The sequence below is a fragment of the Phocoena phocoena genome, chromosome 3 (assembly GCF_963924675.1).
Source record: "Phocoena phocoena chromosome 3, mPhoPho1.1, whole genome shotgun sequence".
In the NCBI taxonomy this organism is placed as follows: domain Eukaryota; kingdom Metazoa; phylum Chordata; class Mammalia; order Artiodactyla; family Phocoenidae; genus Phocoena; species Phocoena phocoena.
In genome coordinates this window covers 159,139,927-159,162,924 of record NC_089221.1, presented here as the reverse complement: position 1 = coordinate 159,162,924, position 22,998 = coordinate 159,139,927, and the positions used below count along the sequence as shown (strand labels likewise).

The window sequence follows — 22,998 nt, the reverse complement described above, 5'->3', positions numbered from 1 at the left end:
GGGCAACCATCACCACCATCCATCTCCAGAACTTTTTCATATTCCCCAGCTGCAACTCTGTACCCAGTGAACATTAACTCCCTAACTATCTTTCTTCCAGCCCCTGGCAACCACCATTCTACTCTCTGTCTCTATGAATTTGACTACTCTAGGGACCTCATATAAGATGAACCATACAATATTTGTCCTTTTGTGATTGGCTTATTTCACTTAGCATAATGTCTTCAAGGTTCTTCCATGTTGTAGCATGTGTCCGAATTCCTTCCTTTTAAGGCTACATAATATTCGATTGTATGTATATACCACATTTTGTTTGTCCATTTATCTCTCGATAGACACTTGGGTCCCTTCCATCTTTTGGCGATTGTGGATAATGCTGCTATGAACACGGGTGTACTACTAGTACACATGTTCGAGTTCCTGCTTTCACCTCTTTTGGGTATATATCTAGAAGTGGATTTGCTGATATATGGTATTTCCCTGTTTACTTTTTTGTGGAATTGCCATACCATTTTCCACAGAGGCTGCACCACAAAATGAGTTTTTTTTTTTTTTTTTTTTTATGCGTTACGCGGGCCTCTCACTGTTGTGGCCTCTCCCGTTGCGGAGGACAGGCTCCGGACGCGCAGGCTCAGCGGCCATGGCTCACGGGCCCAGCCGCTCCGCGGCATGTGGGGTCTTCCCAGACCCGGGCACGAACCCGTGTCCCCTGCATCGGCAGGCGGACTCTCAACCACTGCGCCACCAGGGAAGCCCCAAAATGAGTTTTTAAAACATCTTTTGAGTAGGTAATAAACTGTACTGTTCAAAAATTGAACCATCTATAAAGATATTCAGTGAAAAGAATCTAACTTCCATCCTCCCTTCCTAGGTAACAAGTTTTGTATCTATGTACATATTCTTCCAGAGTTTTTTTAATGCAAATATATTTTTGTTTTCTCCTATTTTACACAAAAATATAATTACAGCTCTGTTATATTTTGATGATCTTTCCATCTCAAGACATAGAAATTTTCCTCAGTCTTTTTTTGCAGCTGCATAATATTCCACTGTAGATGAACCCTAGTTTAACAGATCACCTACTGATGGATATTCATAGTTTTCAATCTCTTGCTATTACAATCAATGCTGCAGTTAATAAGCAGGTCGTGTTGTCATTTTGCGCTTTTGAACTTATATCTGTAAGGCAAATTCCCAAGGAGTAAGATTCCTGGGTCAAAGTTTAGATGAAGTTGTAATGTAAAATAGACAAATCACCAGGCTATGGGTCCTACAGGGTGATCTTACCTCCCACCAGTCATGAATAAGATTGACTGTTTCTTCACTGCCTTGGTGGCGTCGGGATGCTTTAACAGCAAACCTAACATGTGACTGTCCCTACCCCCTTAAAATTAACAGGGCCCCTCACTGTCTGTCCTATAGGATAATAACCATTGCAGGGCCAGCAGGGAGAGGGACCTTCCTTTTGCCTCTCACAGGCACATACTTGGACAAAAGATTTTGAAGATCACATTGTCACTCTAATTTATGGTTTCTAATCCAGTTCTATAGGACAACGTTATTTTTTCTCTTTTCAGTCCTGTTTCTGTGGGAGGCCATCATGTTTTCTTCACTTGCAAAGCCATGACATCATTGGAAAGGCCTGCTCAATTATTTTTTACTCAGCAAATTTTCTCCTTGGACAAGGAGACTCCAACCAGATATAAGACATTAAATTTGTATGTGGGGCTTCCCTGGTGGCGCAGTGGTTAAGAATCCGCCTGCCAATCCAGGAGACATGGGTTCAAGCCCTGGTCTGGGAAGATCCCACATGCTGCGGAGCAGCTAAGCCCGTACGCAACAACTACTGAGCCTGTGCTCTGGAGCCCGTGTGCCACAGCTACTGAAGCCCATGTGCCTAGAGCCCGTGCTCTGCAACAAGAGAAGCCATCGCAATGAGAAGCCCGTGCACTGCAACGAAGAGTAGCCCCCGCTCACCGCAACTAGAGAAAGCCCGTGCACAGCAACAAAAGACCCAACACAGCCTAAATAAATAAATAAATAATAAAATAAATAAATTTAAAAAAAAAAATTTGTATGTGATGTTATACAAGGTCTTGGTGTCATATGGGGGATATATAAATTATTAGATCATGCATGTAGTTTGTGAAGTGGTCTAAAACAATGATTATATATAATTTATATGTAAATTATTAATCAACCATCCACACGAATATTCTTATTTAAAAATCTCATTTGAAGCAGAAGATTATTTCCAGGTTTAATATATTCATGGCTATATTCTAACTAGTCTAAAAATACTCCAGTATCATCTTTTTCTTTAACAGCCACTGGTTTCCCTTTACTAAACTTGAGAAAATCATTCTTCTATGGTCTGTGTAGCATCAGGAGAGAAGGTTCAATCACTATCAAATGCTCACCCATTATTTCATTGCTGTTTATGTCATATCACATTGGTTTAAGGGTGCAAGTCCCCCCAAGAAAAAGGCACGTCTCAGTCACATGCTGGTGTCATGGGGAATGTGAATTGTGGGTAAGGAGGAAGACAAAATGTCAACCAGAGCAAGCTAATTCTGGAGGACTGCCTGCAAAAGGAAGAGTGGCCAAAAAAGACGACCCAGAATGACCTGCTCCTCTATTCTGTGTCAGGACCAACTGAACTAAAATCACTGGCTATTTTGGGAAACCCTCTCTGCTATCATTTGAGATGTTTAGCGCCTAAGGGCAAGGGGGAGTCTTTTGAATAGGGAAAAGTATGTATTCTTTTCAATACATACTTCTTTTGTGATTAATATTCAATGTATTACAGTTGCAAATGTTAAAGTCTAGTTTTCCTCAAGGCTTTAAATTTAATTTACAAATATTGTTGTTCTTCTTATGAAGCTAGAAATTTCTGAAACAAATGGAACAATCCCTTTCACTGGTTCTTTCATGAATTAAGGTTACCAAAAGGCATCTTCCTGAACATCTAAGCCACTGGTGATATTCTCTTAGACATTTTAAATGACAATTACAGAATTTATCTGAACCTTCAATTCGTGGTGAGGCGAGGGAGGCACTGGGGAGGCAGTGATTAGGTCACAGCTGGAATCTAGAGCTGGTGTTTATTTGAAATTTTCGGAATGAACCTATGTGTTAATTCATTTGTCCTTAAAAACTCCACATTGTGTTAAAAACTCTACTCTGTTCTTCATTTGCCTGGGAGTCCTCAAAGACATAAGATCCCGTGTCCTCCACTCATTTTTCTATCCACCTGCAAACAAAACCAGCAAATGGTGCGGAGGCAGTCATCCGAATGCACAGCCAAGGAGGTATAGGTGTGGCTCCTTAGCCTCCAAGCCCCTGGTCTTCCGTCCTTGAACCCACCAAGTTTACTCCTACTTCAGGGCCTTTGAACTCTCTGCTCCCTCTCCCAAAGGCCTCTTCCCCAAGATATCTGGAAGGCTAGCTCTTTCTTATCTTCCTGCCTCAGCTCATTGTCACCTCTTCTGATGCATCTTTTCTGGCCTATCTCTCTAATACAGTGCTCTGCCTGACATTCTATCAGATCACCCTCATTAATTTTCTCACAGTCCTTATCGCTCTCTGAGATTATTTTTCTACCTGTTTATTTGTTGTTTGTTATTTTAATTGCCCATCAGAAGGTAAACACCAGGAGGGCAGGGACCCGTTCTGTCTTTTTCACTGCAATGAAAGTGAACGAGTGAATGAAGTTTCCTTTTTTTTTTTTTTTTTTTGGTACGCGGGCCTCCCCCTGCCGCGGCCCCTCCCGTTGCAGAGCACAGGCTCTAGACGCGCAGGCTCAGCGGCCATGGCTCACGGGCCCAGCCGCTCTAGGGCATATGGGATCTTCCTGGACTGGGGCACGAACCCGTATTCCCTGCACCGGTAGGCGGACTCTCAACCACTGCGCCACCAGGGAAGCCCTGAAGTTTCCTTTTAATAGTGGCACACGGTACGTTTGTTGCAAGGGTGCAAAGGAGTCAATGATGCCCAGCATCTAGAACAGTTTCCAGTCCACGGTAAGGACCCAATTCATGAGATTTGTAGCTATTAATATTATTTCCTAACCTTGAAGTTTTATACATAAAAGAACCAGAGGGAAAGGGAGATGATCAATAGAGTGACGATAGAAGGCTATTCCATGAAATCTATGAGGATTATGAAGAAAAGAGGCAGTGGGATGGGAAGTGGTAGATGTAGAGATAAAACAGAAATGGTGGAAGAGAGAAAAGTGTTGAAGCTGAGTGATGAGTACTTGGGGTTTCCTAATACCATTCTGTCTACTTTAAATTTTCTAATAAAAGTTTAAAACATGAAAGCAAAAAGGAATACAATTACTCTTGAGTGAGAGATTTAGGTAAATAATTTTGTAGAGTAATGATGTTGAGGTTTATTTGAAAAAAATAAAAAGGAAAGATCTAGCAAAGCTACAATTGAATAGAGCTCTCAGTGTAAGCTTACATCCTTTAAAGGATTTCCCTAGGGTACGTCAGAAGTGGGGGAGCCAGGGACTTTTGTCCTGACACCCAGATTTGGCTCTTTTCTTTTACTCTTCACTAAAAATCAATCAATCAATCAAGCTCCCTGAACATTCTCCTGCATCCAGGAAAAATTATAGATAGGCCCGAAGTGTGAACTTCTACCAGGAAACAAGGATGCTCTCAAATTGCCAGGGCAATGCTGAAAGGACCAAGGGACCAATTTAAAGGGGCTTCCACTGACAAGCAGCTACAATTTAAGGATCAGAAAGAGAATAATTTTAGCATTAATTGAAACAAGATGAATCTAGGAAAGCTGTCAAGTCCTATTGACGATTTAGCATTAAAGGTAACCCAAAAGAAATACGACTCACGTGAGACAGCTTTCTGTGGAGCTTATTGCTCAGTCCAGCTGGTTCTTTGGTGTTAATTGTGTTGCATTGAATTTGTTTACTGTCTCCCCAAGGAAGTCAGATGACAACTCTTATGTTAGCTGAGGCACAGATCAAAATCCACCTGGAGAAGAGTGACAGGACTGAGTGATGGTCCTGGCCTCCCAGAGTCCTGGGTTGGCTTGGAGGGGTTGCAAGAGAACCTCTGGCGGTCCGGAGCCTCGGATGCAGGGACTGTACTGACTCATCTCAAATTACTATGAAAAACACGAGGAAAAAAAAAGAAATTGGGTCAGCAGGGGAAAGTCTGGGAGAATTCTTCCAAGTGGGGTCCAAAATTCTTCACTCTTCTAGGGCTCTAAGTTGCATGACAGGGCCCTGTCATTCTTGGTTGGGTTTACATCTGTAAACCCAGGTAAGGCATACAAATAAGTATAAAAGAGCAATGATAAAGAGATGGGCCCGATATTGATTCTGTGTGTGTGTAAGTTATGTGAATGCAGGTGGCCTAACAAGTTTTGCCATCACTGGGCTATTTTTGGTTATGTTTTGTCTGCATTTAAGATGTGTGAAATTTTAGGGAATTCCCTGGAGGTCCAATGGTTAGGACTCGGCACTTTCACTCCCAGGGCCAGGATTTGATCCCTAGTCTGGGAAATGAGATCCCGCCAGCTGCGAAGCGCAGCCAAAAAAGAAAAGAAAAAAAAAAATGCGTGAAACTTGAGAATTTGATTTACCACTTTGATGTTTTCTCTACTCGACTTTCAAGTTTGACAGAAGTCCTGGGAAAGAAGTTGTTTCTCTCACGTGTAAGTTGGTGTACCGTCAGGTGTATGAGAGTGTGAACCCCATTTTCCAGGCTGCACTGCAAAAGTCCACATCGTGTGTTTCTCTACTGACATCTCTCCGGCCGGGAACTCTGTTTGGGGGACTCCAAGCACAGCTGGTCTGCTTCTGTGAAGCCTTCGCTGCCTTTTCCCCTTGATCTCTGGAACCCGTTTCTCAACACACCTGTCACTTCTCACAGGCCTGAAACAGATGCGCAGCAAGTGAGGATCGGTGAAGAAGGCGGCTGACCGAGACACCTCTGGAGAGACCGATGGTTCTTTTTACTGTTCTGCACTGCCGCTGAGGACAGGTTGACGAGGAGGCGCAGGATGGGAGTGAAACCAGTCAGGGTAGAAAAACTCAGACTCGCTCACGGTGTTGTCCGTAAGGTGGAGGTTGTCGCGATAGCCAGCAGCGCCGAGCGGGAGCCAGTCACCAGCAGATCACTGGCAGAACCAGGTGCTTTTCCGGCTGTGCTAACTTGAATTTCTCTCGGTGCCCTGTTTCTTCCCCCATTCTCCGTTCTTTAGCACCGTCTACTATTTCCTCTACCCCACATTTGCTCACCTTATGTGATGTGTCTGCGCCTCAGTGGCCTCACCTACAGTAGAGGGAGACACCTACAACAGGACCAGACACAGTCAACATGATGTGATAGATGGTGTGGTTATTACTGCTATCTTTCCTGCGAACAATTCCCCGGCCTGACTTCCACTATACGTTTCCAACGCACTCCTTCTTGTACTTTTTTTTAATATTTCATTTGTCGTTGAGTGGCATTCCTGCCTTTTGCTGCCTCTAAATCTAGGATTTTAAGTTCTGTGAAGTCTGGTTCTAATGACATAGACCACCTGCTTTTGCACTACAGACCTAGAGATGTGGAACATATTAGCTTGAAGGGAACTGGTAATAGATTGGAAAAGACAGGAGTATGGATAAAACTGTAAAAGTTATGCGTACTTTTATACACATACATTCCGGCAACAAATGACAGAAGTAGGCAAGTTAACTGGAAGAAACTGTTTTAGCAGGGGAAAAAAAAAGAAATAAAACATTATTGTTTCCGCCCGGTTTCGAACCGGGGACCTTTCGCGTGTTAGGCGAACGTGATAACCACTACACTACGGAAACACATGACTGCTCTGCTTCCCATACCTTTTATAGGACTTATGATCATAGTCAATGTCCAGGACCCTCTACCCATCCGCTGGCTCAGAGCCCCCGGAACCATTCTGCCCTGGAATACCGGTCCCTTGGTGGCCTTGGGTAACAGTGTTTGTCAAACTGTGGAGCGCGATCCGTTAGTGGGTAGTGAAATTAATCAAGTGTAGCAATTAAAAAAAAAAAGTGTGAATGAAAGCAGCGGGCCTCGTGGGAGGGAAGGTAAAATGTGGCTTGAGGCTGGATAACCCTCTCCATTATCTCTGTCTTCTAGGGAGAGAGCTGCCAGGTTTAAATTTTCAGATAATTTGTGCTCTGTTGACAGTTAGATCTAAAGGGTTCAAATACATTCAAAGTATATGAGATTTGAATATATTTTCGTCAAAATGTAAATTAGATATGAACAAGCAACAATGAAATTAATTTTACGTATGCTTTCAATATAATTATATATTTCTTAGAAATTATACAAAATTATTAAGAATAAACGGGAGATTGAAATTAGTGAATATCAAATTTTAAGTCGATGTTATTTAAATAAAGCTGAAAAAAATTTATTAAAATTTTGAAAACGTAGTGAAATCTTTTAAGTATTTTATAAAAATAAAACCCATTCAATTTCCAGGATTGGGATGAGGTTTAACACATGCTCTATGTAGATATGCTATATGTATCTACCTGTATGCAAATTTAAGAGGAGTATCGATGGTATAATATTGCAAAATGTTTTTCTGTTGCCGATGCTTGCTCCCAAAGACCTAGGTAACCAGGAATTGGAACAGAGGCTGAGTCCTACTGAGTAGGGATCCTTAAAGTGTCTGTGACACGGAAGGCCCTCGGCCCCAGAGCACAGGGCAGGAGGCCCTCTTGTCCAAGTCTAGTTCAAGGTTACCAAGGGGCCTGCAAGTGGCCCCATCCATGGACGCTTAACCATTTTCCCTTCCTAGACTATAATTTGACTCTACCCACTTGTCGTCCCTTTTTGCACATCTCGACTCCCTTGGCTTCAATGGAAGCTTCGCTGCTGGCTTTCCTCCTATTCCGACTCCTCCTTCTTGTACCTGAGGCCATCTCCCTGAGGGTCAGATCCCAGCTCACAGCTTGACCCACACTCTATCCCTGCAACTGAGACTCCAGCTAAGACTGCTCTTCCCTGTCTTGCACATGTCCCTTTAGACGTCTCCCAACTTGTTCAAGACTGAACTCATTACTCCTCTCTCCTCTCTCCCCCACCACTTCCAATCTTCAGTATCCGATCTCGGTTGTTAAACCATCGAAAGCAGAAATCCAGGAGACCCCTCTCCTGCCCCGAGTACAAACCATACATCCAGCTCCTTCACCGCTTCTCCGGTCGGCTGCTGCCTTGCCCCTGGCGCCAGCCGCCTCCTGTCTGGACCGTGACTGTTTCCTTCCGGCCCCTCTCCCTGACGCGGTCTCAGCCCCCTCACACCTCCTGCTCATCATTCCTGAAAGAATCCAAGACGTAAATCAGTGCGAGTCCTTCTGCCTCTGCAGCTTTTACTACAGCTCGAGGAAAAGACCAAAGATCCTACCATGCATTTGCCTAACGTCTGAACCTATGAACGCCAAGAGCAACGTGGGTCACTTACTAGCACCAGGATTCTAAACCAGACCCGGCCGGAGGGGCAGCGGTGGAAGGGGTGGAGAGGAAAGAAAAGCAGGAATTGTAGCAAAAACCTCGGGCGGGCGTGCCCTGCGCTTGTTGGGAGACAGGGAAGAGAAGCTTGTCCACTTAAGATTCTCTCTCTCTCTTTTTTTTTTAACATCTTTATGGGAGTATAATTGCTTTACAGTGGTGTGTTAGTTTCTGCTTTATAACAAAGTGAATCAGCTATACATATACATATATCCCCATATCTCCTTCCTCTTGCGTCTCCCTCCCACCCTCCCTAACCCACCCCTCTAGGTGGTCACAAAGCCCCGAGCTGATCTCCCTGTGCTATGCGGCTGCTTCCCACTAGCCATCTATTTTACATTTGGTAGTGTATATATGTCCATGCCACTCTCTCACTTTGTTCCAGCTTACCCTTCCCTCTTCCCGTTTCCTCATGTCCATTCTCTACGTCTGCATCTTTATTCCTGTCGTGCACTTCGGCTTTCTCTTAATGAAAAAGCCAGAATCTTTTAGGAATGTTTTCCAGTCCCACTAAAGGTGGTAAAAAAATAACCCTGAAACCACTTTGCAAACGAATCCACAAGCATTTGGACAAGACGAAATGCCAAAGTTCAAACTCTTCTAACACCGTCTTGTTTAGACCCAAACGTTCCAAGAAAAGACCATAATAACACTAACTCCCCAGGGACGCGTGAGGTAGGCCTGTACTAGCAACTCTGCCTACTTTACCAACTCTGCCCATTTCCTGTCCACACTGCTCTCAGAGGGTGTCATGCTAAATCCTCCCTAACGCTCCCTTTTGATACACTTCTGAGACCGAAGGTGGTACTATCCTTCGCTTAGCAAGTTTAATAAACCAGCTTTATATAACCAACAGACTTCTCTCGTGGTCTGGTATGTATGTGGAGAGACTTCTACAGACGGAAAATAGAAAATGGGCTGAATTAACAGGACTAAGGAACAATAAATGGAAAAGAATGAATTCAAGTGAAGTTAAGGAAGAATTTCGTGACAAGACCGGTAAACGGAAGATGTTCATGTTAGGGTGTTCCAAGAAAGGACATTTTAACGTTCCTTTACGTGTAGGGGGAATGTGGAGGCTGGGATGTGTGGGGTAACATTTCACAAAAGATCGACTCAATACCGACCATAAAGAGAGTATACTGGACATGAGGGTCTCGGACATCGAAACGCGGCGGCGGTGAGAGCGCGGAATACTAACCTCTAAATCACCTGGTAAGGTGGTCGCTAATCAGGGGTCCCTGGGGTCCTACCGCAGCTTCCGGGGGTCACTCAGTGCCCTCCCTCCCAGGGCAGCTTGCCCGGGACACGCGGGCAGGTCGTCTCTTAAATAGAGGGCGCCTAATACATGTTGAGCGCTGATAGGCGGATTTCAGTAAGCGGAATGTGGTCTGAGGAACAGGCCCCTAGGAATTTGTTGGCCGGCAGTCACCCTTCACTCTCCCTTTCGGGAAGCAATAGGCCTTACAGCTGGGTGCACTCCATCTCGAGTGCGGGTCTTGGTCTGGAGAATACCTTGCTGCCCTTGCATCAAAAGCTCTTTTATTATCCTCATTTCCAAAATGAATCAGCGCCCAACGTGGGGCTCGAACCCACGACCCTGAGATTAAGAGTCTCATGCTCTACCGACTGAGCTAGCCGGGCGGCTATTGAAAGCACCTTTTCTGTCCCAACGGACCAAGATCCACAAGCAAGGATGCAGGCACACTGCTACGCAATCGCAGAAGTATTATAGAGCGCCAACTGTGCGCCTGGCTCTGCCCTAATGACTAGGGCCGAGGGGTCCGAAGTCTACGCCCCCTCGACACGGAAGAGGTGGCCGTGCAGGCGTCCGGGGGGAAGAGCAAAGAGATTAGCTGAGGTAACGAGACCTGAATTTACGTTGGAGCACTTATGCAGAATATAGACTGCTACGGTACCGCCTCACGGCCAGTCTCCGAGAAACAGAAATAGAGATAAACACACACTTGTCCTTCATGTGACAGCCTTCACTCTCCGGGATGCCGGAGAGACGGTGACTAGGACCAAAAGTTGTTTCCGCCCGGTTTCGAACCGGGGACCTTTCGCGTGTGAGGCGAACGTGATAACCACTACACTACGGAAACACCCACAGCGAGAGTGTCACTGATAACACCCTGAAATCTACACGTAGCCGGAACTGGCAGGGTTGAGAAACACCACAAATCCAGAGGAACAAGGGGCTCCCATCAGGGGCCGGCTGAACCGTGTTCGGGTCTTGTGGCCCCATTTTTCTGCCACAGTAGCGCTCGCAGCTCCCGGCACGGCCTAGTACTGTTCACGCACGAGGATTCGTGGTTTTGGCGCGTTCGGACCACCACTTTAGAAAGCACGTCCATTTGGAGCGTCCCCAAGAGGCGGGAAGGGCCTCGAGATCAGGGTCAATTCTATCGCGCAGCGTCCGACACTCGCTGGGGATTCTGTACATGGACACAGGTCCTGTAACTTTCCCCGCAGTTTTAAAAAATTTTTTTAATTAATTGAAATATATATATATATATTTTAAAGCATCAAGTATTATTTCTATTGCACAAATAATCTATTTGGCAGAGTTGCTCTGAGTACCACAGCAGTATCTTTATCTTTACTGATGCCGTTCTACATGCCCCCTAGGATTCTCTCAAGTAAAATCAATTCCGCAAACCCATTCCGAGTCCCTGCTCTTAGACTGAGACTCCACGAAGACAGACCTCGAGGTTTTCTGGGCGTGGAGCACGCGTGGGGCACAGCTCAGAAAGTGTTAAATGAATCGACAGCACTTGGGGAAATAAACTTTTTTTTTTTTCTTTAAGGCAATACATTGACATGGTTCAAAATTCAACACACACACAACGACATTTACGGAAAAGTGTCCTTCCTATCCTGGATCCTCAGACTTCCCAGAGAAACTAGTATTCTTCCAGAGATAGACGACGACGATGATAATAATGGGTAGCTAAAACTTGTATCTCACTTACCATGTGCTAAGCAACATTCTAATAGCTTTGCATTACATTAATTTCACTAAGCCCTCTGAGATAGGAACTGCCCTTACTTTATGAGTAAACACAAGACTATAAAGCTATTACATACATTTAACATCCTATTCCCCCCCCATTTTTTACAGATATACTCTACACACTATTCAGCACCTTGCTTTTTTCACTTCAGAATACTGTACATTTTGAAGAGGATTCCCTTCTTATATCTAAAGTGTTCCAATGTGTGAAAGTGCATGTCATGATTTGCAACCGTTCCTTTACTGATGGCAATTAGGAAAGTTCATCTAAACGATGCGATAGTGACCGACCGCAGTTTCTAAAATGGGTGTGTAAATGCCAACTACAGAGGGGAGGAGGAGGGGGAGGGTCTCCGGTCCCACCTCCACCGAACTTCTACAGGCCCCGCCCCCTAGTCTCGGAGGGACGCTCAGAGCCCTCAAACAACAAAGTCCTTCGCCTAGAAGGGCCGGAAGTACTTCAGGGCGCTCACCGACCGCCGCCCCTCCGCTTCCGGCATCGGCGGTGCGGAGTCCCTGCTGCAGTTCTCTGTGTCCGGTCGGTAGGATGGCGCCGGGCCGATGCGGTCATAGCACTGAGAGCAGACGGGCGCCAGGCCCTTCCACCGTCCCCCGAAGTTTATCCCCAGTGGCGGGCGATGGGGGAGGCCGAGCTTTCTGTTTCGTCTGCGTTCCCTGCTCCCTCGCATCACAGAGGCGTGCGCCTCTGTCTTTCTAGGTCTCCCGCCCTGTTCCCGAGTGCCTGCTAGAGCGTCTTCTCACCGTTTTCTGTCACCCAGGGGCCCGGGGCGGGTAAGGGCGGGGAGAGGGATAGAAAGGGATGTAGCGTGACCGCGGATGGAACTCGCGAGCTTGGGTGGCTCGCAGCACCGGAAGTGTTGGGGGGACGGAAATGAGGGGGCGGAGCCAGGAAGTGAGGAGGGGCGGGGGTTTATGAGGAGGCCAGGGGAGCTTTGGGGTAGATTTGCACTCAGGGCCACCTGAGGGACTTGGGGGTATCGCTCAGCTGTATCCCCTCCCCTCTCAGGGACACGGTTGTTGTCTGGCAGTAGGGAACTCTGTGCGGAGGGGTGGGTTGTAGGGAGGACATTTCTCTGGCTGCGCTTGAGGCAAGGTGTATAGAGGCAGGGCTGGGGGTGGGGCTGGGTCGTCAGGGCGTCTGAGAGGGAAGACCCCCCCCGCCCCCCAGCTCCCCACCGCCCGTCTACACTGGCTGACTGGACACTAAGATGGCTGCCGTTGCCATGGCACCCAACCCTGTGCAGACCCTTCAGGAGGAGGCGGTGTGCGCCATCTGCCTCGATTACTTCACGGACCCTGTGTCCATCGGCTGCGGGCACAACTTCTGCCGAGTGTGTGTAACCCAGCTGTGGGGAGGGGAGGATGAAGAGGACAGGGACGAGTTAGACCGGGAGGAAGAGGAGGAGGACGGAGAGGAGGAGGAAGTGGAGGCTGTGGGGGCCGGTGGGGGGTGGGACACCCCCATGCGGGATGAAGACTATGAGGGCGACATGGAGGAGGAAGTCGAGGAGGAAGAGGAGGGTGTGTTCTGGACCAGTGGCATGGGCGGGTCCAACTGGGAAAACATGGACTACGTGTGGGAGGAGGAGGACGAGGAGGAAGACCTGGACTACTACTTGGGGAACGTGGAGGGGGACCTGAGGGGGGAGGATGAGGAGGATGAGGAGGAAGTGCTGGAGGAGGATGAGGAAGAGGAGCTAGATCCCGTCACCCCACTGCCCCCGCCTCCAGCCCCTCGGAGGTGCTTCACCTGCCCCCAGTGCCGCAAGAGCTTTCCCAGGCGGAGCTTCCGCCCCAACCTGCAGCTGGCTAACATGGTCCAGGTGATTCGGCAGATGCACCCAACCCCTGGTCGAGGGAGCCGTGGGAACGAGCAGGGCATTTGTCCCAAACACCAAGAAGCCCTGAAGCTCTTTTGCGAGGTGGATGAAGAAGCCATCTGTGTGGTGTGCCGAGAATCCAGGAGCCACAAACAGCACAGCGTGGTGCCATTGGAGGAGGTGGTGCAGGAGTACAAGGTGAGAGAAGTAGAAGATGGGAGTTGAGTGGGGGTGGAGAGGAAGTAAGAGGAGCTGGGAAAAGGAAACATGTCTTCCCCCCCCCTCCCCCCGGCTCCCCCTCGAAGAACCTCATGTACTGTTGAGCTGATTCTCCTTACCTAAGCACTTACTGGCACCAGGATGGGTTAGAGTGAGAAGGATCCCGGACACAGACAAAGTAGACACAGTGAAGAAGACCAGGGAAGACTGGCTTCCTCAAAGGAGATCTGGCAAAATTGGTGATGCCATATCTCTGGGCTTTGTCTTCTGGGCGTTGTCTTCTGTCTTCTTTTACACTTCCACTGTCCCTAAGTAATAGGAATGCAAGTGACAAGCCCCTAGGGCTTTACTACCAGTCTCATTTAACTCTGGGTGACTCTTAAATGTGTCTTGGACTGAAACCCCTAGCAATGGAAAGAACTTGGGGCTCAAATAAGAAGGGGCTCTGAGGGGCAGGAATGTAGTATTGACTACTCGTATCAGACCCATACGCTCCTCACTTGCTTTCTAAGGCGTTCCCCACCCACTCCAAGATACGGCTTGGTTCTCTCCGTGGATCTGCATCATTCTGGTGTCGTGGCCAGGGCTTCTTACCTTTCCTGGGAATTCAGAAAAAAGGGAGAAGTTTTTACGTCAGAAGACCTGGCTTTTAGTCTCTGAATGTCTTTGAACTTTAATTTCTTAGTGTGTACCCCAGCACTGCACTAAGCACTTTTCATGGACTGTCTCATTTAAAACTGAGAAAATCCTGTGAGTTTGATATGGTTTGTACTCCTGTTTTACAGATTGGGAAACAGAGAGATTTAAGTAATATACACAGGGCCACACAGCTACTAGTAACTGGTGGACTTGGTTATGACCCCCCCCCCCCCCCCACCGGCCTATACTGTTAACAGCGTCACCGCCGTTTGGATGTCTGTTGTTTGTTTGACTTTTCTGACATGTGACTTTTCTTGGAGGCTGATTCTAGTTTAGTTAATATCTTGCCTCCTACTTCTGATCCTGATTCTTTGGACACAGATAAAGGAGATTTGTGTGTGAGACAGCCAGTAGAAATAACATTATTTAGCAAAGGCCCAGATGGGTTTGTAGCAGTGGAACCAGGAGGAGAGGGTAGCTTCTTCTATGTAGTCTGCACAGAGCTTTTTTGTTTTATGACTTGCATTTCCACACCTTCCCCTGATTCCTACAGTAACGTTATTTAGGTATTATTATCATTACCCCAGTTTTAGAGTGAGATGTCTAGAGCTTCTCAGCTGTGAGTGATACATACAGCTAATACAGACCTATACCCCTCATGACAAGTAACTATTCCTTGCACACAGCGATTGTCAGACGTGGCTGACTGTCCCAATTATTAGTGGAGGTTTTCAGAAGTACAGTGTGCCCTACCGTTAGAGATTCTGAATCAGTGACAGGGAGAATATCTTTAGAAAGCCCAAGCTAGTATGGGAATCACTGAACTGGTAATACCGCCTGCCTTTTAGGCCCTACATTATTGGGGGAGATTGTGAGCTCCTTTTGTCCTTCCATTTTGTATCCCCTCAGTTTCTAGTTAATTGTACTCACCACACAATGTGCAGTCACTTTGTCAACTGGATCCCAGGGCGGAATATCCATGGGCATTCCACCCCTTCTCCACCCTTCCCTTGCAGAACTCTTCTGAAGAGCTTCTGAAACTGGATTTTAATTTGTGTTAGCCATAGCTGTTGAATGCCAGGCCAGTAGAGCTGTGCAATTTGGAGAGGCCACATAGACACAAATAATCTGATCAGCAAATGCAAATACATAAGTTTCATTATGTCAAACGATAATTTGAGTGACTCCCTTTCTAACTTACAGGGTATTTTACAGGCAGGTAGTTTCTTTTCAGGTGTGTACACTAACTAGCATTAGCTTGGCACACTGTTGTTTTGTAGAGATATTTCCTTATTGAATAGGTAATAATGCACAAATGATGTATAAATAAAGCTTCAAAAAAGTTAAACGTTCTTGAAACTTTCTCTTAAATGGTACTCTATTTGGATTTGTGTGTATGAATTTTTTGTCAACAATTTAGGAAAAATATTAAATGAGAAACTTATGCATCATGAATTCTGACTTAATAGAGTTGAAATTATTGTGGAGAAAAGTAGATAGTAATAGCGAAAGGCAAAATTTTGTGTAGTTTATGTTATTTTTATGTTATGGATTGATTGTAATTTTATTATGATTTTTTTCTTCGACCAGTTAACCTGTGCAACAACTACCTTTTGTGCTCTGGGACACTCACCTCTTTGGATCAAGGGTCATTGTCAGGCTGTCATTGGCAGCTGAGGCTTGGGTAGGGAATTTTAGATAACATTTAGTACTGATCTTTTGCTCCATGCCGGACACTGTGCTAAGCATCGTGTCTGTGAGGCAGATTCTGTTATTCCCAGTTCCCCTTTTGAGATGAGGAAACTGGAAGCATGGCTTGCCTCGGGCTGCATTCAGGTTCAGATCATAGTCTAGGCTTGAGCTCTTCTATGCTGTATTACCCCTCAAGGAAAAGGAGAAGGCATAGAAGGCAGAAGGAGTAGATGGCATAAAAAAGGAAAGAGCACAAAAGTTGGGCTTATCTCATCCATTCTAGTCTAACAGCCTGTTAAAGCAAAAGATTTTGCTACAGATGATTAGAACACAGAGCTCAAGAGCATATTTGCTGAGAGAGTTAAAACTTTAGGAGGAGAGGGTATTTGTTTTCCATTTAGCAAGTAACTGAGTAGGAGAGAAAGCCAGTGGACAGAGAGAAGCATAGAAATTACAATAAGTAAAGCGGGGTTCCTGCTGCCATGAGTCTGTGTGTCCTGGGGGTAGCACACTTGTAAATGATTGCAGTGCAGGGGAGTATTGTAAAGGCATATTCACGTTCCTTGGGATCACAGAGGAAGTTGGGGACCATCAGGGACATGGTCAGGTAGCTGGGTTTTAAAGGAAGAATGCCTTGGGCTCAGTGTAGAAGGGCAGCCCCAGGCAGAGGGAACGGCATGGATAAAGGTATGGAATTATGCTCAGGAAAAGACAAGTTTTATGTGACTAAAACTAAGAGTCTATGTTGAGGGGGTGTAGGAGGGGAGGCAAGAAATGAAGAAGCAATGAGAGCCTCATATTTTGCAAGTCATGGAGAACTGTTGAAAGATTTTTAGCACAGGCATAAAATCATCATAAGAGTATTTAGAGATGAAAATTATGAGGAAGATTGCTTATGAGGGGGAAGGGACTATAGGTAGGAACATTCATATGGGAGGACTTTGTGTGGTGAGGGGCTCAAGCCAGGTTTACTCCAACTCTGAGTGTGGGGCTATGTAGTCATCAGGATCCTACCTTTATTTTTTTTTTTTTTTTTTTTTTTTTGCGATACGCGGGCCTCTCACTGTTGTGGCCTCTCCCGTTGTGGAGCACAGGCTCCGGACGTGCAGGCTCAGCGGCCATGGCTCACGGGCCCAGCCGCTCTGCGGCATATGGGATCTTCCCAGACCGGGACACGAACCCGCGTCCCCTGCATCGGCAGGCAGACTCTCAACCACTGCGCCACCAGGGAAGCCCCCCTACCTTTATTTTTATTTTATTTTTTTTTACTTTTTGGCTGTGCTGCATGGTATGCGGGATCTTAGTTCCCTGACCAGGGATCGAACCCTCGCTTCCTGCAGTGGAAGCGTGGAATCTTAACTGCTGGACTGCCTGGGAAGTCCCAGGATCCTACCTTAAGAGCACACCCAGGCCTTTGTACATGAGAGCAGGTGGAGGGTTGGAGGCCTTTGTCATCATCTGAAGAGAAGAAAGGGGAGGAAGGGAGTGTGATGCTCCTTTGATACCTGTGATGGTGATCAGGCTTTGAGCCCCAACCCCAAATGGGAGAATGGGGTATGTGGGCTCTGAGAACAGGTGCCTCTCGCATCCCAGGCCTCTAATCTTCCTTTCCCCGTTCCCTTAGGCCAAACTGCAGGGGCATGTGGAACCACTGAGGAAGCACTTGGAGGCTGTGCAGAAGATGAAGGCCAAGGAGGAGAGGCGGGTGACAGAGTTGAAGGTGAGTGAATGTCCTTGACAGGGCTCTGTGGTCAGAGCAGGGAAGATGGGCTCTCACAGGGGGTGACTAGATCCGCTGAAGAGGGGCAGCCGAGGCCTGGGAGAGAGGTAGACACCTTCCCAGGGTTGTGAGGAGAGAGGGGCCTTAGTGGATCAAGAGGCATGTTTGTTCCTAGGTTCCAAAATGGAGTGAAACAGGTTTAGCTTGGAGAGGGTTGGTGCCTGGCCCAAGGCTGCAGAGCAGGTTTACCACCCCAGACACCCTAACCCAAGAGCTGCTGCCCCATACTGCTGTGCCCGCCACACCAGATAACACAGAGGTCAGAAGAGGGCAAGGCAAAATTCAGATATCAGCTATCAGAGAAGCTCCAGGTTCCAGGATAGATGGCAAATGGTGGGCAAAGCAGCACTGAGCATGAGGGGAGGAATGTTAGCACTGCAGAGACCTAGTATCTTCTGGTCCAGTGTTTCTAAGCCTTTTTAAAATTATTGCTCACCCCTCCCCAAGGAGTATTTTTAGATATTTTCCCCCGAATTCCCACCCCTTACCTCTGCCTCTTTTTGTAAGGCCGGGAGGCACTGGAATAGCCTGGCACTGAGCTTTGGAGACCAAGCTAGGGCATCCTTCCTGTCTGTCCTCTTCCCCCATCCCTCCAATGCCTGCCACCCTGAGAGGGTGGCTGAGCCTTGCCGCTTCCCGGGGCCGTGCTCATTCATTGCCACCTACACATTAGGGACTCTGTTGCTGGCAGTTGCTAGGCACTGAGTGGTGAAATCTGAGTCTGGGAGTTGGGGAGTTATCTTGCTTCTAGCCAGCTGCCCAAGTTGAGACTTTTGGGCTCCTGGAGTGCAGAGGTGTCAGGATCTGAGTTTCACTGGGACAGAGAGTGAAACTATTTCCTTCACCCACTTGGCCAGCCAGGACTTTCCTCCCCACTCTGGCCTGTTACTCTTTTTCCTAAGAATGTCTCCATCTTATATCTGGGCAAAAAGTGTGCCCATCATCTGGGATTGTCCAGCCCAGGCAGATAGGGTGGGAATGGGCAGAGGTTTTCTCTCATTATATATAGAAGTTACCTACATAATAATATCCATGATTTTGCCTCTTGGCCCATAAAGTGTAAAATATTATCTGACCCTTTACAGAAGAAGTTTGCTGACTCCTGATCTAGAAGTATTGGGTGACTTTCCCAAGGTCCTTAGTGGTATAGCCAGGACCCTAATTTCATATCTTGATTCCTGAATTTTTTATTCATTTCAAAAACTTCTTACCAGCACCTACTCTGTGGTCGGCACTGTGCCAGGGTCCGAGGACCCTGTGGCAGCAGCGCTTACAAAGAAGTGGGTGAAGACAATGTTAAAAGATACTCCACTGTAAATACAACATTTCAAATTGAGATATATGCCATGAGGAGATACAATGATATTTATGAGGGTGGTCCTGATTTAGATCTGGAAGAGAGATACTTCTCTTAGGAATGTTTAAGCTTAGACCTGAAGAACGAGTCAAGTTAGGTAGCCAGGGTGGAGATAAGTGTTGCAGGCATTGGTTGGTGAGTTTGGGACCAGTGTGCCAGGAGCATGGAAGTGGTGCCTGCTAAAGCCAGGAGATGGGGAAGGGGACAGGGCCCTTTTTCCATTCAGAATGTAGGGCTCCTTTGCCTTGGATTGAGGGGCAGCAGTTGCAAAATTGGAGGTTTATGTTTCTGTGTGTTGAGGTGGTATCCACCATCCCCTTTGCATCATCCCAGAGCCAGATGAAGTCAGAGCTGGCAGCTGTGGCCTCAGAATTTGGGCGGCTGACACGGTTTCTGGCCGAAGAGCAGGCAGGGCTAGAGCGGCGCCTCCGAGAGATGCACGAAGCTCAGCTGGGGCGCGCGGGAGCAGCGGCCAGCCGCCTCTCGGAGCAGGCTGCCCAGCTGAGCCGCCTGCTGGCTGAGGCCCAGGAGCGGAGCCAGCAGGGGGGCCTGCGGCTGCTCCAGGTGAGCAATGGCCCCTTCCCTGTCCACCCTCCAGAACCCTGTGTCTGCTCTGTCAGGCGGTGCTTACCAAACACCTGTCCAGAGCTGCCTCTCTTCTCATTGGGAGGAACCCACAGTGATTTAACCTGAAGACCAAAAAGGTTTTTGAGGCTGCAGAGTAGTGGATGCCAAATGTGGTGTGTGTTGATTATACGCAATGAAAAGAACGAAGATTCTGTTCGTAGAAGGAGGGTTTTAAGAGTTGAGGAAAGAATTTTTGACAGTGACATCCTGAAAAATATAACCAAGTCGTATTGTGAAAATCCTTTTACTGGGGTTGAAAATTCTGTTGGGCCCACAGTAGGATGAGTTAAATTAGGCATACTGAGGCATAGGGGTGGTCGAGATGGATGCATGTTCACCGAGGGCCTTGTGTCCTTTTTCTTACTCCCTTGTTCAAGTTCAGTTCTTTCTCTGGCTGGAATCAGATGGGGAGAAGGGAGCCATCCCTGTGCAGCTGACTCTCTCTTTGTCTCTTTCTCCCTCTCCCTCTTTTTGTTTCTGTTATTCCCAGGACATCAAGGAGACTTTCAATAGGTGTGTTCCCACCCTTTATCCTTTGTGACCCAGTGGCATCTGGTTCCCCATCCCTGCCTCTCTTGGATATCCTGCTCCTCTCCTTCCTTCCCCAGGACCCGAGTTTCTGCCTCCTGGACCCTCTCCTTCCCCTCAGCTTCTGCTCTTCCCTCTGGGAATATCATGGTCCCACCCCCTGCCCGGTCCCCTTCCTCCAGGTGTGAAGAGGTACAGCTGCAGCCCCCAGAAGTCTGGTCCCCTGACCCGTGTCAACCCCATAGCCATGACTTCCTGACAGACGCCATCGTGAGGAAAATGAGCCGGATGTTCTGTCAGGCTGCCCGAGGTAGGGAGGTCACGTTTGACCTTCCTTTGCCTTTTTCTTCACATACCTGAGATTGGGTTCTGAGGGAAGTTGGGCCCTGGGGGAATAGTGGGTACTGAGATGGAGCAGGATACAGGGAGGCCAACTGGGGGGGGCTTCAAGCCAAGAGTAGCTTTTGTCCTAGCCCAGGTAGGTGTTGGGGAATAAGAGCTGGGGCCAGAGGGAAACAGATGGTGTTTTGGTGTCCTGAAAACAGAGTGGGGAAAGGAGAGCCCCTAGGAACTTGAGCCTGGACTCTAGGTTGGGGTGGGGAGCTGAGGACAGCTGGATGGTGGGGAGGGAGAGAGGTGAAGGGCAGGGCAGCAGGAAAGGCCAAACCTTGGAGTTAGCTGCTAACAGGGAACAGTCGTTCCAGCCTTGGCATATTTGTCCTCCCTCCTCCCAAGTGGACCTGACGCTGGACCCTGACACGGCTCACCCGGCCCTGATGCTGTCCCCTGACCGCCGGGGGGTCCGCCTGGCAGAGCGGCGGCAGGAGGTTGCTGACCATTCCAAGCGCTTCTCGGCAGACTGCTGCGTGCTGGGGGCCCAGGGCTTCCGCTCTGGCCGGCACTACTGGGAGGTAGAGGTGGGCGGGCGGCGGGGCTGGGCAGTGGGTGCTGCCCGTGAATCAACCCATCATAAGGAGAAGGTGGGCTCTGGGGGGTCCTCTGTGGGCAGCGGTGATGCCAGCTCCTCCTCTCGCCATCACCACCGCCGCCGCCGGCTCCACCTGCCCCAGCAGCCCCTGCTTCAGCGGGAAGTGTGGTGTGTGGGCACCAATGGCAAACGCTACCAGGCACAGAGCTCAACGGAGCAGACACTGCTGAGCCCAAGTGAGAAACCAAGGCGCTTTGGTGTGTACCTGGACTATGAGGCCGGGCGCCTGGGCTTCTACAATGCAGAGACTCTGGCTCATGTGCACACCTTTTCGGCTGCCTTCCTGGGCGAGCGTGTCTTCCCTTTCTTCCGGGTGCTCTCCAAGGGTACCCGTATCAAGCTCTGCCCTTGATCAACCTGCCACCCGCAGGGGCCCCTCTGGTTAGCACTGGGGGGCGGGTGGTGGTGGAAAGTAGCCCATAAATTTGGGAGCTCAAAGGCTCCTCTATTTGTTACTGCGTTGCTTCCGGCTCCTCCTTGACCCCAGGCCCCTGCTGATCCCTTAGGAGCCTAATGAACTCCCCTAGCCTCCAGCTCAGTCTTCTCACCTACTATGTTTGTCCAACAGGTCTGCATGGGTCCCTGATGAGAACAGTTGCCTGGTCTTCTCTCCCTCCCTCCGCCCAGGGATCTGAGTTTTTGAGTAGGGGATGAGGGGAGATTGTAATCTCATTATAAACTTCCCTTTCCCCATCCCTGTTCAACTTTCATGTCAGTTCTGAGACTGGAGGATTTGGGCAAGACTCATGACAGCCCTCATTTCCAATTCCATTTTCTGATGCAGATTTTAGCTAAGGGATTTGGAAGCTTTTTTGGGGGAAGCAGGCTGGGAAAAGGGTAGACCTGGATAATTAACAGTCTACTCTCTGGGGGAAGTACGAAGGATTCTAATTTTTCTTCCGTCCCCAATTTCTACCTCCATAGACTGGCCAGAATTTAGCTTCAGTGAGAGATCTGGAATGGTCGACATGATCAAAACTCCATACATCACATCACCCAATAAATTATTCCTCGCCCCCTTCCTTTTTTTCAGCACTTAATCTAGGAGCAAAGCTCCTCCCCTCCCCAAACCCTCAGGTCTTTTCACTGCCAGGCTCCTTTCCCTTTTGTTCAGTGGAGTTTCTTTGGTCAGGGTTCCAGCCTCTCTTCTTTGCTTAGTTCCCTCCATTTGGTGAGCCCTGGAGGGGAGCCTGGGGACAGGGATTTGAATCCCTGGGAGGAGAGCCTTGGGCAGAATCTATTTTTCTAGTAACCCTTTGCCTTCTGTCACTTATCAGCTTTTGTCCTCTGCTTTGATGGCTGGGGTCAATTTATGCTCCTGGGGGAAAGGGAAGATGGGTTGTGTTGCGGAAATAAAAAGTTTATTTGCTGCTTTTGTGGAGTCCACTCCTTTAGAAAAGTAAAAGTAAGGAGATGCCACCAAATGGAGGACAGATTAATTGTACCTTCCCTATCAGGTGTGATTCTGTTTCAACAGACTAACGTATAAGTCTTATTACCCCCCTCCATCCTGTTACTGGCAGGCCCCTCAGAATACCTACTTGAAGAACATTTGCCACTTCTTTTCTACCACTGCTATGAGACTTTATACCATACCATGGCCCTCGAGCCCAAGACTCAGGCACACTACATCTCCAAAGTCTTTTTATATGTCATTATATCTAGTTGAAATCCCACTAAATCGAAGTCAAAGAAAGGACTCATTGCCATTATGAGTTGGAGGGTGCACGTAAGAGACCTCTATATGCTGCACATCTGCCATTTAGCTGCCACTGGAGGAAAAGCCATCTCT

General features: G+C 47.8%; 1 protein-coding gene and 3 non-coding genes across 5 annotated transcripts; 1 reads left to right on the top strand and 3 right to left on the bottom strand.

The window, feature by feature from the left end:
* Window positions 1-6,759: 6,759 nt before the first annotated feature.
* On the bottom strand, window positions 6,760-6,832 carry TRNAV-AAC (transfer RNA valine (anticodon AAC)). The gene has a single exon. It is a non-coding gene; the product is annotated as a tRNA-Val (tRNA).
* Window positions 6,833-10,090: 3,258 nt separating this feature from the next.
* On the bottom strand, window positions 10,091-10,163 carry TRNAK-CUU (transfer RNA lysine (anticodon CUU)). The gene has a single exon. It is a non-coding gene; the product is annotated as a tRNA-Lys (tRNA).
* Window positions 10,164-10,551: 388 nt separating this feature from the next.
* On the bottom strand, window positions 10,552-10,624 carry TRNAV-CAC (transfer RNA valine (anticodon CAC)). The gene has a single exon. It is a non-coding gene; the product is annotated as a tRNA-Val (tRNA).
* A 2,140-nt stretch (window positions 10,625-12,764) lies between these two features.
* Window positions 12,765-21,733, top strand: TRIM41 (tripartite motif containing 41). 2 transcript variants are annotated; one of them, XM_065875553.1, is made up of 7 exons: window positions 12,765-13,574; window positions 17,551-17,646; window positions 19,397-19,627; window positions 20,181-20,203; window positions 20,401-20,528; window positions 20,954-21,129; window positions 21,713-21,733. In XM_065875553.1, exons 1-7 carry the CDS (start codon window positions 12,765-12,767, stop codon window positions 21,731-21,733), a joined length of 1,485 nt encoding a protein of 494 aa, XP_065731625.1. The 2 variants fall into 2 exon arrangements, with proteins under 2 accessions (XP_065731625.1, XP_065731624.1); XM_065875552.1 differs by lacking the exon at window positions 21,713-21,733 and having other exon boundaries at window positions 20,954-21,558.
* Window positions 21,734-22,998: the final 1,265 nt, after the last annotated feature.